The sequence below is a fragment of the Gymnoscopelus microlampas genome, assembly GCF_963454915.1.
Source record: "Gymnoscopelus microlampas genome assembly, chromosome: 11".
Taxonomy (NCBI): Eukaryota; Metazoa; Chordata; class Actinopteri; order Myctophiformes; family Myctophidae; genus Gymnoscopelus; species Gymnoscopelus microlampas.
In genome coordinates this window covers 43,032,658-43,050,644 of record NC_139948.1, presented here as the reverse complement: position 1 = coordinate 43,050,644, position 17,987 = coordinate 43,032,658, and the positions used below count along the sequence as shown (strand labels likewise).

Below are 17,987 nucleotides of genomic sequence, written 5' to 3'. Positions count from 1 at the left end.
TACCGTTGTACCAATGAGTGTACAGTAACTAGTTCGTGGCGTGCTCGTCGTGGCAGTCAGTGCGGGACAGACAGCGGGTCACGTATGCAGTACTTTATTAGCAGTTTGCGAAAACTGTTGTTCGATTACAAGGTCTGCTAAGAGGAGTTTAAACCCAAGAAAGCCTATGGCGTGTTTCCATTGGGGTCCTTAAAGTTACTGTCAGAAGTGGGATCAACAGGTTTCTCGCTATGAGGTACAGTACAGTCATTTATATTCACAATCATCTGGTTAATGTGGAGATTAGTTTCACATGTTACTCCAGGAGAGAGTTAAACGAGTTATGAATATTAGGCTTAGGCTATATCACTTTACTTTACTAACTTAATTGAACCCCGAAGTTGTTTAGCACAATTTAATATGCCGTTAAGCTGTTGTGTTGTATTGTATTAGCCCCTGAAACATGAATGTCGTGTCGTGACAGTCATGGAGCAACTTCTACCTGGTCTTGGAAATTTCTCCATTTACAACCCGTACATCTACATAAACGTTCAGATTTCAAATATAAAGTGCTTACCCCATCGCCATGGATGTAACCAGTTGAAACGCTTGGGTCTAAGTACCCGTATCTTCCGTATGGTTCAATAAAAAGCATTTCAATCCGATCGGTGGCCATTTTCTTAAAATTTCCTTCATATGCTTTCAACTACGCGACCCTATCGGTTGGGGGATGTATTGCACTCTGATACACTATAACTCTTTGAGAAAATGACACCGATTGGATTAAAATGCGTTTTATTGAACAATACGGATGATACGGGTACATAGACACGAGCGTTTCAACTTATTACATCCATGGCCGTGGAGTCAGCACTTTATATTTGAAATCTGAACGTTTATGTAGATGTACGGGTTGTAAATGGAGAAAGTGCCAAAACCAGGTAGAAGTTGCTCCATGACGCGAGCGTCATGTAAACCATGGCTAGTATGTTCACGTTCTTTTGTTTTGAGAATGAACTGCATGTTGATGATTATTTTTCATTATTAGTTTGATTTTCGAACAGGCGCCAGTATAGCCTAATTGTATTTTAATTGTATGTAACGGAAGGCTATGAGTCAGGAGGAGAGGACATGTGATGAGTCGTGACTCTGTCTGTGCCATAATAAAGTGAATGGTTGAAAACCTCAGTGAAGTGCTACCTATGCCTTTCCAAAAAAAAAGGAATTGTTCTCCAATTTGCCTAAACTTAGTTTAATCTGTAAGACATTGATGATAATAGCCTATTGCCAACAATTCATTAATGTGTGTGTGTGTGTGTGTGTGTGTGTGTGTGTGTGTGTGCGTGTGCGTGTGCGTGTGCGTGTGTGTGTGTGTTGTATACCATAGGTGCTAAAGCCCTGGTGTCCAATGTGATGGCCAGGCCTGGAACCAGATGGCTACTCATGTCCATCTTGCTGGTTCACCTGCCAAGGAGTTTCTCTTCTCCAGGTAATGAAATCCTCAGCCTTGATACAAGACATGTCATATATTGGTCATATCATTATGACCGACCGATGACTGTCTTGTGATCCAAGGCTATAAAATCCACAGAGGTGGAAGTGAGACTAATTCAAGTACTGTTGTGATATTAACCTTTTTTTTGGCAGACACAGACATCTTTTTACCCCTTTTCTTTTTTGTTGTACGGCAAAGTAGGGCTTACAGACCTGTAAGGGTCCATTATTAGGTTACTAACTCAAACATTTAGATGGGGAACCCCCTGGAGTAACCTGAAGGCTCGCCCCAAAACACACTCGCACCAAATTTTATTCGCCCCCAGTGGTTCTTGTACTCTTGTATTTGTTTTACTGAGGATAAGGTTAGGAATAAGGGTAGGTTTAGGCATAGTTTTACCAAGGTTAGGTTTAGGCAGTTTTTGGGACAAGCACTATGTATTCCCCCCTGGAATCCCCCTCAAGGTCTTGAAGTTATAACCCCCCTCATCCCTATTTTGGTTTATGTCATGGCATGTTATAGGTGAAAATGGACACACACACACACACACACACACACACACACACACACACACACACACACACACACACACACACACACACACACACACACACACACACACACACACACACACACACACACACACACACACACACAGAACCTTATTTGTCATTCAACAGAGTATATAGGGTTCAACAAAAAACATGTTTTTTTTGGAAAATACTGCTGTGAGAGTTAAGAGAAACTAGCAACAAAGGGCAAAGTGAGTCCATTTATGCCTCAGACAGGGCTGGTTTCCTGTTGCGCATGTCAGTGTTTAATGTGCTGCTTCCTCCTCTACGCGGTCTTACTAGAAATAGGCGGAGTCAGTGGTTTGATGTGAAACGGTTGGCAGTGACTATGAGTAATTTGTCTGCATGTGTGAGACTTCCCCTGTCTGTCTTGAGCAGTGAATCATTATTATCATAGTAATTCCAAGGACCCCCATTTTGATATGTCTTAGACCACGGACCCCCATTTGATATGATTTTGTATAATCTCTGGGACCCCAATCTACACAATAAAATCCACTGTATACATTTAACTCTGAGAGTATACAAATGGGACCAAATAAAGCCTTACGGGTCCATTTTGTCCAATTTGTATACTCTTAGAGTTACAGACCTGGAAAAGGCAATTTGGTTCCTAACTCAAACATTTAGATAGGGAGCCGGGACCCGCTGGAATCATTACTGAGTTTATTCTATTCTATTTTAGTTCAGGTTATGAATTGTGGTGTTTTTAACAGCCATTGCAACGTAATTTCGTTGTGCTGTGCATCTCTTATGAATGACAATAAAGAGGAACTTGAACTTGAACCCCCTCCCCCCTCACCTTTTCCCTAGGTCCTCCATCGTTCCTATCTCCTCCTCTGTGCCGTATCCACTGTGAGGCTAATGATGGGGTCCCATTCTGTGAATGGGAGCCTGACCCTGACCCTGACCCCTCCACCAACTACACCCTCTACTGGAAGTCAGCCGCCGACGACAAGTAACCAATACTCCTCATAAAAAAAAAACACAGAGTGACAGCTTTGTCTTGGCCAGTGGTTCAGTTGTTTTAAATTCAAGGACCCCCATAACTCTCTTGTGCACTCTCAGAGTTACAGAACCTGTATGGATCCATTTGCAACCCCTTCAAAAGAATTCTGTGGGTCCCTGGACCCCACTTTGAGAACGACTGCCATAGTCATATCCTGTGAATGTGTGCTACTACCGTGCAGTGTTTGTGTATACGTGTGTGTATCCTTGGGAATTATGGTGGAAAGCTGATCTTCTCTTGATAGTCAGTGGAGAGACACAGGGAACAGAGAGAGATTGTAGGGGAGTGACATGCAGCATTAAATCGGCCGGCCGGCCCAGGAATCGCCCCTTCCCCTTCCACTTCACTTCACTTTGCAAGTTTTTATTTTGATCATTTTCACTATGCAGAGAAACAATATGCTCCATTCGCATAAAACAATAATAAATAAATAGAACATAGTTATGACCAAAAAAGGTATAAGCTGAAGCTAAAATAGCTTATTTTGCTTACCCTTTCACACTTACATACATGACAATTTCGGAAAACAATTTAAGTCTCAAAAAAGTAAAAAAGAAAAGAAAAAACAGAAGAAACAAACAGAAATACAGAAACAAAGGATTTTGCCTCATAATACATAATAACAATATTTTATAATTTAATACAATGCATGATCACATGTATTGTTATACATGTAATACATGATTTTCTAAATTACAACATTATTATTTTTTTGTTTTGTTTTATTTTTGTTCTAGTTTATTTTTATTATAATACATGATCATATAACCTCTCTATACATGTTAATAGTCTTGTTTTTAAACATTTTTTTAAACATATAGATTGAACTGCATGACCTTAATTCAACTTCACAGCAGCTCCACAAATCTACCCCTTTCACAGATACACAATGTGCTTTAGTGTTGGTTCTTGCCCAGGTTGTTTCGAACATGCCTGTGTTTCTAAGTTCATACTGGGTCTTTTTTATCTCAAACAGCTTCTGAAGACAGCTTCCTGTGTTGTTCAGGAATAATCTCCATGGGGTCAGATGGGGTATTGGAAACAGCTTGTTTGAACATTTTATCCTTGTGACCCAGGGGTAGTGGGAGTGCAATTCTCACACACTCTTTGCATGCATCACTCAAATTTGAGGGAAGCAGGAACTCATTTATGAACTTTATTATATACATCTGATCAGCAAACATCACCTCAGTAAAACACTTATTAGTAGTGTTTTTCTGTTCAGCCTTGCTTGATCCCTGGCTCCTCCTCCTCTTGTAAACAGTTACAGACCCTGGTAGAGGTTGGTAGTTTATTCTGCCTCTCTCTGACGTCGCTTAATGGCCAAAATATACAGTTATATAGATATATCTGCTATAGGTCAATTCCAATCCCTCCAATATATTGGTCAGGCTCTACTGTTCCTATCCTCTGAAGTAATGCTACCACCCCAGCTGAACTGCATAGAACAACACACTGGCTAAGAAAGAGTTTCCTTCCTAAAATTGTGTGGACTAAAACAACAATAGAACAATGACAGAAGAAATAATAAATAATAAAATAGGGCTGGGGGATAAAAGCAGCTTTATAAAAGTGTTTTTTCAGGAGAGATTTGAAACAAAGCACAGACTCAGAAAGCCATGGTCTCCTCAGGCTGGGCTTTGCAGAGTGTCGGAGCTCTAATCCCAAAAGCTTGGTCTTGTTTTTAGCCGGCAGGACGTCAAGCTACGGTCGGCTCATATGGGGCGAGTAGTCAGGAATATAGGATGAAGGGGCGTTGATCTGATGTCCTAGTGGTTAAGGTGCATACGATAGGCTCTAATACGTCCTGACAGCGAGTCGCAGCTTTGGTTCTTGAGCCCGATGACCTTTGCTGCGTGTCACTCCCTGTCTCTCTCTCTCCAGACCTGGCGTTATATGTAATTCATAAAATTTCAATATCAGTTCTAAAATAAATTGGGAGCCAATGGATGGATGCTAGAAATATGGTCAAATTCTTTGGAGCCAGCCAGGAGCCGAGCTAGCCTGGGATCCAGTCTGATTCGCTACGTTCGGTGGGCTTTTTTCTCTCTCTCCGCTTATCAGTCTGGAATGCACCCCATTGACTCGTTTTGCAGAACTACACTGGAACTACATATGTTACGTTAGGCAACGTCGTTGCTGATTGGATGTTGTTCAAACGAATGACGAATCACAACGATCACACTGTTTTTTTTGTCCCGCCCCGCACCACAGACCAATCAGAAGCCACGGCACGATTCGAAACGTTTGTCATGTCCCGCCTCCCTTGGAGATAGGAGGCATTCCAGACTGAGAAGCGAAGAGAGAAAAAAAGTCCGCCGAACGTAGCGAAGCAGGCTGGATACCAGGCTAGAGCCGAGCTGCAGTGTTCTGAACCAGAATAGACTAAAGTCTAAATAGACTTGTTAGAGTATAGAGTACAGAGAGATGCAGTATTCAAGGCATGAATAAATGAATGCGTGGATGACTTTAGTTAGGTCGGGTGGATAGAAAGGGCTTGATTTGAAATAATAAGAATGAATGTATGATTTGGAAAATGGTTGGAAATAATGTAAAGTATACATGATTTGAACCTGCACGGTACAAGATTAGAAAACCTTTCTTCCACTTCTGTCTTCTACAATGTCCAGGTTTTGATCAATTTGTAGCAATTGCAGAAATATTAGGCCTTAAATGTCGTTAAAAATATATTATATGTATTTGCCGTATTTATCAAATCAATGTAAATATAAAAGAAATAAATGCGTGCCATTCCAATTACCGAACACAATTCCTGACAATCCTGTCAACTTCTTGCCTGTAGGTTGTGTGTCATAATCTCTCCGCTCCGCTCCTCTCCTCTCCTCTCCTCTCCCCTCCTAGGTCAAGGCAGGTTAAGGCGTTAAATGGAAAGGGCTCCATAGATCGAGATGACATCTTTGGTCACAGTGAACTGAGCGTGTGGATCCGTTCAGAGAACCAGTACGGTTCTGCCACTTCTAATGTGACTTCATTTAATATATCAGACATCAGTGAGTCCTTTACAAACAGACACAAACTCAACCTCAACCATCTACTCGCCATTCACATGTTCACCTTGATTAACCTTTTCTAAGCTTGTGTTTAACTACCTGTTGTTCTATTTGCCTTATCAACGTGCTGTTTGCTTAAGGCAAGGCAACTTTATTGTACTGCACACTTCATACACAAAGGCAATTCAAAGTGTCAAAGTCATAAAGGGGCTTTCAATATTATGTGACAAAATCAGTCCACCGGTTTGCGAGACTAGCACCAGACGTACAGACACAAACAGACAGACCCTCTTCTAATCTAGGCGGTTAGCCTACTACAGAGCCACGGCGTACAAAAGCATAGAAGAAGTTTCACTTTTTCATCTCGGTCAAGTTGCACATTATCAACAGAAAAACATAGTGCTTGTTTCATCATTTTTCTTTGTTAACCCATTAAAACCGGGAAAGCATCTGTGTCATTTTAGATTTTAGCTATATAGCATATTTTTCCGAAAACTCTTATGATTTAGAACAGTGGTTTAGAACAATGGTTCTCAAAAATAGCAGATAGCAAAAAATTGCATATATACAAGTTCATACGAGTTTGTACATCTGCTATTTTTGAACATTTGTAAAACATCTTGAAAGTGTTGAATAATTTATATTAACACAAATCTTCTCTTCTGGGGGGTCCCTGGCACAGAGAATTTTCAGATGTGGGGGTCCGCGGCCAAATAAATATATTAATTTGGGGGTACTGATGTAGAAGGCATTCGTAGAATCTGCCTCAGGTCTTAATGTTTTAAGAAAAAAACAAAAGCAATATGTGTGATAACCGTTCTCCATTCTTTTATATTTTACATGTGTCTGTCCCTTTAGGAAGGTGGCCAGTGCCCACGGTCACAGAACCCAGTACGGAGCCTGGAACACTGGAGATGCACTGGGAGCCCCAGTGTGGTCTACAGCATCATTCTGTGGGCGACTGTGAGGCAAGATATCGCATAGACACGGACCCAGGTTGGCAGGTAGGTGAGAGAGCAGTGGTGGAAGAAGTTTTTTTTTTACTTAAGTAAAAGTATCAATACCGCAATGTAGAAATACTCTGTTACAAGTAAAAGGCCTGATTTCAAAATGTACCTGAGTAAAAGTGCAAAAGTATTCACATTAAAATATACTTAAGTACTGAAAGTAAAAGTAGCTATTATGCATAATGTCCCATTTCACAAGTTTCCAAATGCATAAACGCGTTGTGAGCTTGCAGATCAGCTATTTTCAAATATACATAGGGCTGAAGTGGTTAATGTATGTTTTGTAATAATAATCTACAAAGTAACTAATAATAACTAAAGTTTTCAAATAATTGTAGTGGAGTAAAAAGTACAATATTTGCCTCTGAGATGTAGTGGAGCAGAAGTCAAAGTATAAAATATTGGAAATACTTAAGTAAAGTAAAACAATTCCTCAAAATTGTTATTAAGTACAGTACTTAAGTAAATGTACTTAGTTACTTACCACAACTGGAGGTGAGAGAGGGAGATCTTAGCTTCATGTCTGGTGATTTTATTTGTGTATAATTACTGAATATTTTAATCATTGTGGGATTTTGGCCTTTCTGCACTGTAAAATCTTGAGTGTTAATATACTGTAACTCTGAAAGTGTACACATTTTGTACACTCGCAGAGTTAAATGAACACTGTTGGTTTTATTGTGTGGGGTTGGGTAATGGGTATCCAAACAGGGGAAGGGCGCGCACAAAAGTATTGCTGAGGTGCTGCTGACCTTAGTACAAAAGTCTAAAAGTGAAGAAAATAGCCACGATGCAGGGTCATTTATTGAAAACCAACGTTTCGACCTAGAATGGTCTTCTTCAGGGATAGGGTATGTGTTAGCCTGGTTCCAGATGAATCTGCCATTGCAAAAATAAATTGCCCGAGGCAGATTAGGTCTGGCCCCTCTCAATAGAGATTGGATTTCTCTCCCTCCGAAGTTGTGAGAGACCAATCAGGGCCCAGTATGCGGGTTTATCACCTGAGGCATTTTTTTATTTGCCCCTCGGAAATGCAGGTTCCACACAGAGATTCCAGACTAATATCTACGCAGTGATATTAGTCTGGCCATGCCAGGCTTCTGAGGCTAGGTATGTGTGGGGTATCGACATGCAGACATTGCTTTGGAAAAATGGCATCAGCTCTTTGTTGTGCAATGAAGTATAAGGGGCCGTGTTCACAGACAGTGTTCTTTTTCAGCTGCCAGTGCCTTTCTGCCATGCATTTCAATGGTAAAGGTGCGTCGGAGTGTTCCTTTTCCCAGCGCTGAGAAACGTATTTCAGCGTTCTCTGCATCCATTTGTTTCCTCAAGCAGAACAGAGAGAGAGAGGAGTGCCGCTCGGCGCTCATCACTGTCACTTTCCTATGCAGAGGGTTGGAGAGGCACGTCCACAATCATTGACCAGAGCCGTCTCGCTCAGTGCACGTGTAGCGCTCTGGACATGATGTGCAAAGCGATCCGTCGCTCAGAAAATGCTTTCTGGGGACGCGGCCCTATGAATTATGAATCATGCAGTAAACACATTTTTAACCCATTAAAACCGAGAACGCATCTGTGTAACCAACCACTTACACCATTATTTTATACTTGGCTACTTTATACTGGCTTTTCAAAAATAGCAGATCTACAAGCGCAGATCTGCTAGATTTGAGGTACAAATGTTCGCTTTAAAAAAATATATATATTCAAAGATTCGCAAAAATGTTCATGATTTTTCAAAAAAATTGCAGATCTACAAGCTCATAGAGTGGCACTCGGTGCTGCGCTATGAACTTGTAGATCTGCTATTTTTTAATAGCCAAAGAAATCTAAAAATGACACACAGATGCGTCCCCGGTCATAATGGGTTAATGACCGATCATATTGCAACTTCGCACAGTACACAGGGATATATTTAGCATTATGTCGAAGGACGGGATATCATATGGACATGTGGAGAGTGGTACAATGTAAAGACACGGTATAGCAGGGGTACTCAACAGGCGGACCGCGGTCCGGTCAGACAACTCTCAGTGGTCCCTGGGCAAATTATAGTAAAAAAAAGCCGATCTACAAGCTCACAACGCGTCGCGATGCCACCCGTTGTGAGCTTGTAGATCTGCTATTTTCAAATATTTTAGTACTTTTACTTATGTTACTTTAAGTACATTTTGATACCAATACTTTTGTACTTTTACTCAAGCACATTTTGAATTCCGGACTTTTACTTGTAACGGAGTACTTCTACATTGCAGTATCGATACTTTTACTTAAGTAAAACATTTGAGTACTTTTTCCACCACTGGCGATTGATCACAAAGACAAAGAGAATAATGCACTGAATGAAGATAATTATGCAGGATGAATGTATGGCCAGTTTTTGCTTGTGGTTGCAGTCCGTACAGTGTGCAAGAGTTTAATTTCAACTGCCTCATTGTGTCTCAAGGGAGATGGGGGATACCATAGACAGTATACCATAGACAGCCAGCCATACACCTGGTACGAGTTCCAGGTACGCTGCTCCTGCGAAGGCCACTGCAGCTCCATGAGTGACTGGAGTCCCATCTACCGAGTGGAGAGTGCAGCGGCTGGTGAGTCCCTCTCAATGGAACCTACTCTTTAACCCATTAAGACCTGTCATTTTTAGATTTGAGCTAAAAAGCATTATTTTACACTTTTGGCTATTTTTGAAAAATCTTGAAAATGTGTGCAAATCTTTCAATATATATTATTTTAAAGCGAACATTTTTAACTCAAATCTTTGCTTCTGGGGGGTCCCTGGAACAAAATATTTTGGTGGGGGTCCGCGGCCAAATACATATAATTTTGGGGGTCCTTGACGTGAAAAAGTTTGAGCACCACTGATATAGAAACATATGTTTCTCAACAGAAAACTGTTGAGATTTAGGAGACAAGTAGAATCGGCTTCAGGTCTCAATGGGTTAACCCATTTCAATCCTGGGAACGCATCTGTGTCATTTTAGATTTCTTTGGCTATTCAAAAACAGCAGATATACAAGCTCATGCTATTTAAAAAAAAAAAGAAATCGTGAAAATGTGTGCAAATCTTTGAATATATATATACATTTTTAACTCAAATCTTTGCTTCTTAGGGTCCCTGGAACAAAATATTTTTAGATGGGGGCGGGGTCCACGGACAAATACATATCATTTTGGGGGTCCTTAACACGAAAAAAAGTTTGAGAATCACTGATATTATAGCGACATCATTTCTTTTCAAAATAAATGTTAGGATTTAGAAGACATCACATTTGTAGAATCAAAGATTTGAGTTAGAAATGTTGTAAAAAACATATATATATTCCAAGATTTGCACCCATTTTCACGAAAAAAATAGCAGACCTTCGAGCTCGTATGAGCTTGTAGATCTGCTACTTTTGAATAGACCAAAGTATAGAATAATAGTTATAGCTAAAAATCTAAAATGACACAGTATGCATTCCCGGTTTTAATGGGATAAAATACTGTAAAATGACTGTTCATTTAACTCAGAGAGTGTGCAAAGGAACCAAATGGACCATTTGGTTTTCCAGTTGTACACTTGAGTTGAGTTAAATCAGCACTCAGGATTTTCTGTCAGAGTCTGTCTGATAGCACCAAAAGCCTTGGACGTGAGATGATCAGGTCCGTGGTGGCAATAGATTTAGAAGACCTGCTATTTTCTATGTATTTATTCCTTATGACTGTGTATGCCTGACTCTTCTTCTTCTCTCTCAGCCCCTCTCGGACAGCTGGACGTATGGCAGGACTGCGGAACATCCTCTCGAACTTCTGAATGTGTTCTGATGTGGAAGGTATGTCAAGTCGCAGCACTTGCAGCCTTATGCAAAGGCCAAAATGCAATTTATATTGCATGTTATGTAGACAGATACCAGCTGGTCATTTGTTGATCTGGGATCCTATAGTGTGTATAGTTTCAATGTACAGACTATTGATTTTGTTTTATTGATATCTTACTGTTTAGACCAGGGGTCTTCAACAGGGGGTCCTCAGAGCTACTGCAGGTGGTCCGCCAAATCTTTGTGTGATAGGATTTCGTTTTTTTACATTAACCACTTGAACCCTAGAATTCCTTTTCTGAGGGGAACATTAGCCGAAAATAGCAGATCTACAAGCTCGGCTATTTTTGGCAAAGAGGTGTAAGAGGTGTAGAGGGGAAACAAGAGCAGACTAAGTAAACAAAAAAGTAAAATCTGAAACACAATTTTATACAATATAGAGGGGGTCCCTGCTTCATCTCTCTCTCAGCTAGGGGGGTCCTTGGCCTGAAAACGTTGAAGACCCCTGGTTTAGACTGATGATAGGTTCTTGGTTTACCTATGATCCTAGATTACTATTTCCATGCATTCGATGTATTACCTTGTGTTTTCCTGGCTTACTGTAAATCGCTCTGGATTAATGCCACTTCAGCGTTTGTCTTCTCTTGGCCTCACCCTCTTTCTAAAAAGTCTCTTCCTGTGTGTGTGTGTGTGTGTGTGTCCCAGAGGCTGTCCAGATCGCAGGCTCGTGGCCACATTCTAGGATACGAAGTGAAGTTATCTTACAGTGATGGCAGAGAGGCGCTGGTGAACGTGTCCACGAATGAGCCAAACGACCAGCTGAAGTGTGATGCCACGCAGTGCTACCTCGTAAAGGGTGCTACCCCGCTAATGGGTGTTTCTGCAGTGACTGTATCAGCCTACAACACATGTGGGGCTACAACGCCTGCTTATCTAGCTATGCCAGTGCCAGGTAATGATTATTGGAGCGCTTATAAAAGTCTAGATCTATAATAGAAATGTAATTGAATGCAATAGATGATATAATAGCATATACAAAATGAGTATGTAGATGGTTACTTTGGATTGTGAAGTCATTAAGACATATGGAAACTTAATGAATTAATTAAACTTAATGAGTTAATTATTCATCCATTAATTTGCTATTTTATGTGAAGCATTTTGGGCTGCATTTTATGTATGATAGATGCTATACAAATAAAGTTGTTGTTATTATTATTATCATTATTGATTTGGGTTAGCCTATAATTATGTGATGTTGTTTTTGTAACAGTCTCTTTGTATTGAATGTCAGTCTCTCTGGCATGTCGGTAATAAAATCATTTGTCTCTTACATACAAAGGTACGGAGAAGGATGAGCTAAGTCTTCATCTGAAGATGGATTTCGAGACCCTGAACGTGTCCTGGGATCTGTCCTCTCGCCTCGGGGACAACCTGAAGGAGTATGTGGTGCAGTACAAGGAGGCGGGGCCTCCTCCAAGCCAAGGATTTGATTGGCTGAGAGTCAACGGAACACAGACGTCGGTCACTCTGACAGGTTGGTTTGGCTTAGAGTTGTTTCCGACACCGATACCAGTATCGGAAAAGCTGTCGATACAGCTTAAAATACTGGTATCGGCATCCATTCCGATACCACATAATGTAGTATGTCATCTACAGTCAGCAATTATATTATATTTCGAATGCTTCAGTGGATGTTGCAGTACTGTTTTATACTCTTACTGTACTATTTACATTATAATTTTAGCTACAAGTTATACTTTTTTATAACTTCTTAGATAGATGCACATTAACAATTATTAATAGAATCTTTATTTATTCCTAGATCAGTGGTTCTCAAACCTTTTAATTTCAAGGACCCCCATAACTCTTGAGAGTGTACAAATGGATCGAAATGGACCCCGTATGGGTCCATTTCGTTCCATTTGTACTCTCTCAGAGTTACAGACCTGTAAGGGTCCATTTGGAACCACACTGGTATTGACCGATACGCAAGTTATGGGTATTGGAATCGGTATCGGTACAGAAAAGGTTTTCATATTCAGCATTAACCCATTCAATCTGGGAACGCATCTGTGTCATTTTAGATTTGAGCTATAACCCTTATTTTATACTTATACTTATACACTGAGTGCCACGCTAGTAGGCAATCAACATTTTTAACTTTGCTTCTGGAGGTCCCTGGAACAATATCAAAGATTTGGACACATTTTCACGTTTAAAAAAAAAAAAGCACGGCACAGAGTGCCGCACTATGAGCTTGTATATCTGCTATTTTAGACATCTAAAATGACAGATGCGTTCCCTAATTTAATGGTGAATCCAGTAAAGTGCTACAGGGATACATCTTTGTCTCCGCCAGGCCGTAAGGCATGGCGAGAGAGTATGTTTTACCCTCCGTCCGTGTGTCCGTCCGTCCGTGTGTCCGTCCGTCCGTCCGTGTGTCCGTGTGTTACCACCAAATCTCCGGCACCGTTGGCCCGGTCGCTGCGAAACTGTGCACACACACTCCCTGGATGCCAATTCAGAACCTCTGCCTCAAATTTTTCACATGGGCCTGTTATAGCGCCACCAGGAGGCCGATTTGTGCAAAACCCATTTTTTCACATTATTCCTACAGTTTTTAACCAAACGTCATGCAAATCGGTACACAGTATCTCTATAGTCATGTGATCAACCCTGATCTGTCCGATTTCCCATATTCCATCCTTATTGGTTAAGGTTGCCATCCAAAGTTTGCAGGATTGGTCCGTTTTGAACAAACTGCCTCAAACCATGAACGCAGCGTGCGATTTCCGTGAAATTTCACACGCACATTCCCACTAGGCCGAGGAAGAAATGCCACCCTTTTCACATTGGCCTGTTATAGCGCCACCAGCAGGTCTAATTTAGCAAAACACATTTTTGGAACAAAATGCTTCAAATCATGAATTCAGTGTCCGATTGCCGTGAACGACCTAAGAATAAATGGCACCCTTTTCACATTGGCCTATTATAGCGCCACCAGGAGGCCACAATAACGTATCTGACCTGGCGGAGACCTGTGCTCCGAGGAGCACTTTATCTAGTTTAAGCCTGAGTTATGCTTAGTTGCGACGCATTGTGAAGTTTGTAGATCTGCTATTTGTATAAATCAGGCATTAAGGAGGCCTCTGCCATGGGTTCACACACTGCAGATTTACTACAGAATGTGTGCTTTGGGATATACAGTATATATAGCACATTGGTTGGCTATTCAAAAATCTAGAACATTTGTGCAAATCTTTGAATATATATATATTTTTAAAGCGAACATTTTTAACTCAAATCTTTGCTTCTGGGGGTCCCTGGAACAAAATAATTTGAGATGGGGGGCTTTAGAAGACACTTGTAGAATCGGCCTCAGGTCTTAACCCTAGAACACTAACGTTGAAAATTGTCACCATCACTAACGTTAAATAAATATAAATTCCATTAAAAAGTATTCTCATCAAAATATATTAAAGTACAACAATACATGGCAAATTGAGGTACTCTTCTTTAATATTTCAACATGAAATTTCCCAAAAAAGGAAAAACAGATAGGGACCCTATAAGATAAGCAGAAAAATGTGGGTATCGTTCAAAACATATTCCTTAAGAAAAAAAGAATGGAGCTGAGAACTTTACCTTTTGTCCACCCATTCCTGGGACATGTGAGCCTTGTCCAGTGAAGGCGCAGTCTAATTGCATCAGCTGACCATTGTGGGATTCTTTTTTTACCCTCTTATCACTAACGTTGGGTGAAAATCACCCAAAGACCTGCCTTTAGAAAAAAACAGGGATGGGGGTAGGGAAACAAACGTACCTTCTATGACGTCAGTGAGCATCCTGAAGGTACCCAAGGACCCGCCCACCTCAGACATCAGCAACATTATGAAAATCACATAATTACAATAGTTTGGGTGAAACTCACCCAACGTTAGTAGCGTTCTAGGGTTCGGTTAATGTAAAAAAAAAATATATATATATATTTTTTGTGCATCTCTGATCCACATACAGTACAAACGGCGTGGCTTCAATGTGGATCTGGGACTTCATATGACCAGCCTTTGACATCAGTTATCTATGACGTCAGTCGTCTATATGACATATATCTGTGACATATGACTCCAAAATTGGGCAAGTGATCATCACAGCCTCATTGACCACAATTATAAAGCATTGAGTAAAGCAAGCAAAACGTATAAAGAATAATGTGTGGAGGAACCCCTGATACAGACCCTCTCATATATGGATAGCCTCTATTGCAGAGCCACGCCGAAAAGGTGCATATCATATCAATCAGCTTTAAGTGTCCCCGTTCAGAGATTAATGCGGGTAATCTATTTTGTAGAATAAAAACAGGAACTATCTTAGTGTCTTAGGCTTATGCTGATCCCAAACCTTATTTGCTGAATAAATCAAAAGCTCTCTTTAAAACAAAGAATTGGAAACTTGTCGAGGGAACCAATTGCAAAATAACTGTAACACAGTACCTTTGTAAAGGGCCGTGGGAGGATTATTGATCAGAATCTTTATTTAATTCTGAAAGAGTCAGTCCTGTTGTGTTCATGCCTATTTATCGAGGCCTCCAAAACCTTGGGATTAACCTACTTTTCCCAGATGTTTTTTCCTCACCATAACTGGTGTGTCTAAACCATTGCGTTCTCAGAATGGCAGATTTCCTCATGTCTTTGTTTCCATCTACAGGTCAATTTAAGAAGTACACTCCCTACCAAGTGTCCTTATTCACAATATCAAAAAACAGCGACATCCACCACCTTTCTTCTGCGATTGGATATGCCCTTCAAGGGGGTAAGTGTTTCGGCATGGAATTATTGTACAGTAGGTGATCATCATAAAAATAGAAATAAAGCGTTAATCTCTATGCTTTGGTTTGAATAATAAGCTATGGATCATCTTCTTCCTTTTGATCTCTTCTCAGTGCCACCTAAGGTGTCCTCGTTTAGGGTGGCTTTCATCGAGGCCACCAGTGTCACCGTGTCTTGGGAGCCCATTCCACTGATCCAGAGAAGAGGGGTGATTCTGTTCTACCAAATTGGGGAGGACAGTCACAAAGGTATAGCGAAATAAATGTAGACCTGTTAATGAAACATTCTCACTCTAAAGTGCTATACAGTATACACTTTGCTATTCGCTGCTTTTGGCCATTTTTGACACCTATTATGAAAAAATAGGGACCCAGGGGTCGAAATTTGTTAAATTGTTATAGAGATAAAGATTTTTTTTTGTCTGTTTGATGATTGTCTAAAAATGTGTCAATGAAATAAATCTCTCTATTTTATATCATTGGTGTCCATTTTAAAGCTATATTGCATTACTAAAGCTAAGCAAAAGTAAATTGAAATAATAATAATATTTTAGCATCTAGTAGCATATAGTTGGCATCTATCTGTCTGTCGGCATCTAAGCTGTTTTTTCTCTTCTAGTGCACAATGTGAGTGGGATCCAGCAGCTTGAAAATAGCACTTTTGTTTGGGTGCTGGAACACCTGAGGCCATCCGAGGACTACGAGGTGTGGATCAGAGCTGTGACTGAGGCTGGGCCTGGTGCTAACACCACCACCAGGTTCAAAACCAAGGACCAGGAAGCCTATGGTACTGAAGATTCAAGATTGTATTTGTTAATAATTTCACATCTCATATACAAGTACAGAAGTCAAATGATTTGGTTTCAGTTCCTCAAGATTGTAGTAACAATAGCGTCATGATCAGAGATCCATTGTTTTGCACTTTATTCATCTGCACTTTGTTTGTAAAATTTGTTTAAACATAATTGTTTTTCTTTTTCTCTCTCTCTCATAGGCTCCCTAATGCTACTCATGCTACTTGTGATTATCCCGTGTGTAGCAGGCACTTATCTTATTCTTAACAGGTGAGAGAATAGTCTTGTACAATACTACTACAAATAACGCTTTTCACTCATGTTTTCCAATGCATAAAATCTTGGGGTCAATTAATGAACCCATGTTAATACATTTTGATGTGTATTATGTTTTGAAGAGTTCCATTACCTTTATATTTTATATCTTAATGTGTCTCTTTGCAGGGTTCAAAAGGATGACTGTCCGCTGGCATTTCAGTGTTGCTTTGAGAAAGTGCCTGACCCTGGCAACAGCCAACTATTCTATCACTTTAAACACCAGGTGAGAAACTGACCGTCGGTCTGTCGGTCGCTCGCTCGCTGACCGACCGACCGACCCCTTTAGTCTCAGCCGTGTATTGTGTTCCCATAGATTTTTCCCCCCATTCACCAGAACCAAGGACGTTTGTTTTCAGTGAATCTAACATGGTTAAAATGGAGTTTGAAGTTACAATGGGTTTATGTAGGAAGGGGGCATTTCTGATTAAAAAAATAATATAAAATATCTTGTGAATGTAACCCTACTGCACCTATAATATTTGTAAATATTACAAATATTATAATATTTTACCTATAAATAAATAGGTAAAATGTGTGTGTTATCCATCCTTGCAGTTCAATGACTCCTGGGCTTGGATCTGTGCGCCGGTACCAGAACCACATCCCGAGATCAGTCGGGTGGAGGTGGTGGAGCATCAACCCCAAGGGAACGTCCCCCGTCTCCAGGGACGGACTGAAGAAGTGGTGGGAAGCTCACAGACGGACACAGAGTACGATCAGAGAGAGGACGCTGTCAGAACGCAGGAACGGGAACAACCAGAGCGGAGGGGAGGGTTCAGAAGAGAGGAGTACAGTAAAATGATTGACTCTGATGAAGAGAAGGTGGGGAATGAGGAGGAGGAGGAGGAAGAGGGGGATGAATCCACTAACTCGTCCGAGGACGATGAGTTTTGCTCGGGGTACGAAACGCACTTCATGCCCACCGCCTTGGAAGTGTTGAGAGTCTGACTGTGTGCCACCTCTAACGCTCAGTCCTGAGTGTAAATTGCGTAAAAAATGTATATATTGCTGTATGTTTTATACTGTCCTTTTCTTTCATTTTATAATGGAAGTCAATGGGGCTCTGATTGGACTGGAAGCTAGCCCACAGAAATTAAAACGTTTGAGAATACTGCTGCGGTTATTTATATTTTACTACTGACTCAATCAACCTGACATGGTGCAAACAACT

The 17,987-nt window shown here is 40.6% G+C and overlaps 2 protein-coding genes across 2 annotated transcripts in view; both read left to right on the top strand.

Annotated features, from left to right (window-relative positions):
- LOC311055986 (far upstream element-binding protein 2-like) overlaps nucleotides 1-17,987 on the top strand; it is a 184,890-nt gene that overhangs the window by 48,572 nt on the left and 118,331 nt on the right. The gene's annotated exons all lie outside the window — the stretch shown is intronic.
- Nucleotides 23-17,927, top strand: LOC311055987 (interleukin-12 receptor subunit beta-2-like). Its single transcript, XM_084072313.1, has 15 exons — nucleotides 23-235; nucleotides 1,367-1,468; nucleotides 2,860-3,004; nucleotides 5,918-6,066; nucleotides 6,925-7,070; nucleotides 9,520-9,664; nucleotides 10,812-10,888; nucleotides 11,579-11,825; nucleotides 12,216-12,410; nucleotides 15,584-15,688; nucleotides 15,819-15,953; nucleotides 16,324-16,491; nucleotides 16,699-16,768; nucleotides 16,943-17,039; nucleotides 17,372-17,927. Exons 2-15 carry the CDS (start codon nucleotides 1,393-1,395, stop codon nucleotides 17,762-17,764), a joined length of 2,148 nt encoding a protein of 715 aa, XP_083928439.1. The 5' UTR covers nucleotides 23-235; nucleotides 1,367-1,392; the 3' UTR covers nucleotides 17,765-17,927.

Excerpts from the sequence above, each read along its gene's own strand:
- LOC311055987 (XM_084072313.1), top strand. The coding sequence starts at position 1,393 with ATGGCCAGGCCTGGAACCAGATGGCTACTCATGTCCATCTTGCTGGTT. Across the intron at positions 12,411-15,583 it reads GACGTCGGTCACTCTGACAG|GTCAATTTAAGAAGTACACT; the intron begins GTTGGTTTGGCT and ends TTCCATCTACAG. Across the intron at positions 15,954-16,323 it reads TGGGGAGGACAGTCACAAAG|TGCACAATGTGAGTGGGATC; the intron begins GTATAGCGAAAT and ends TTTCTCTTCTAG.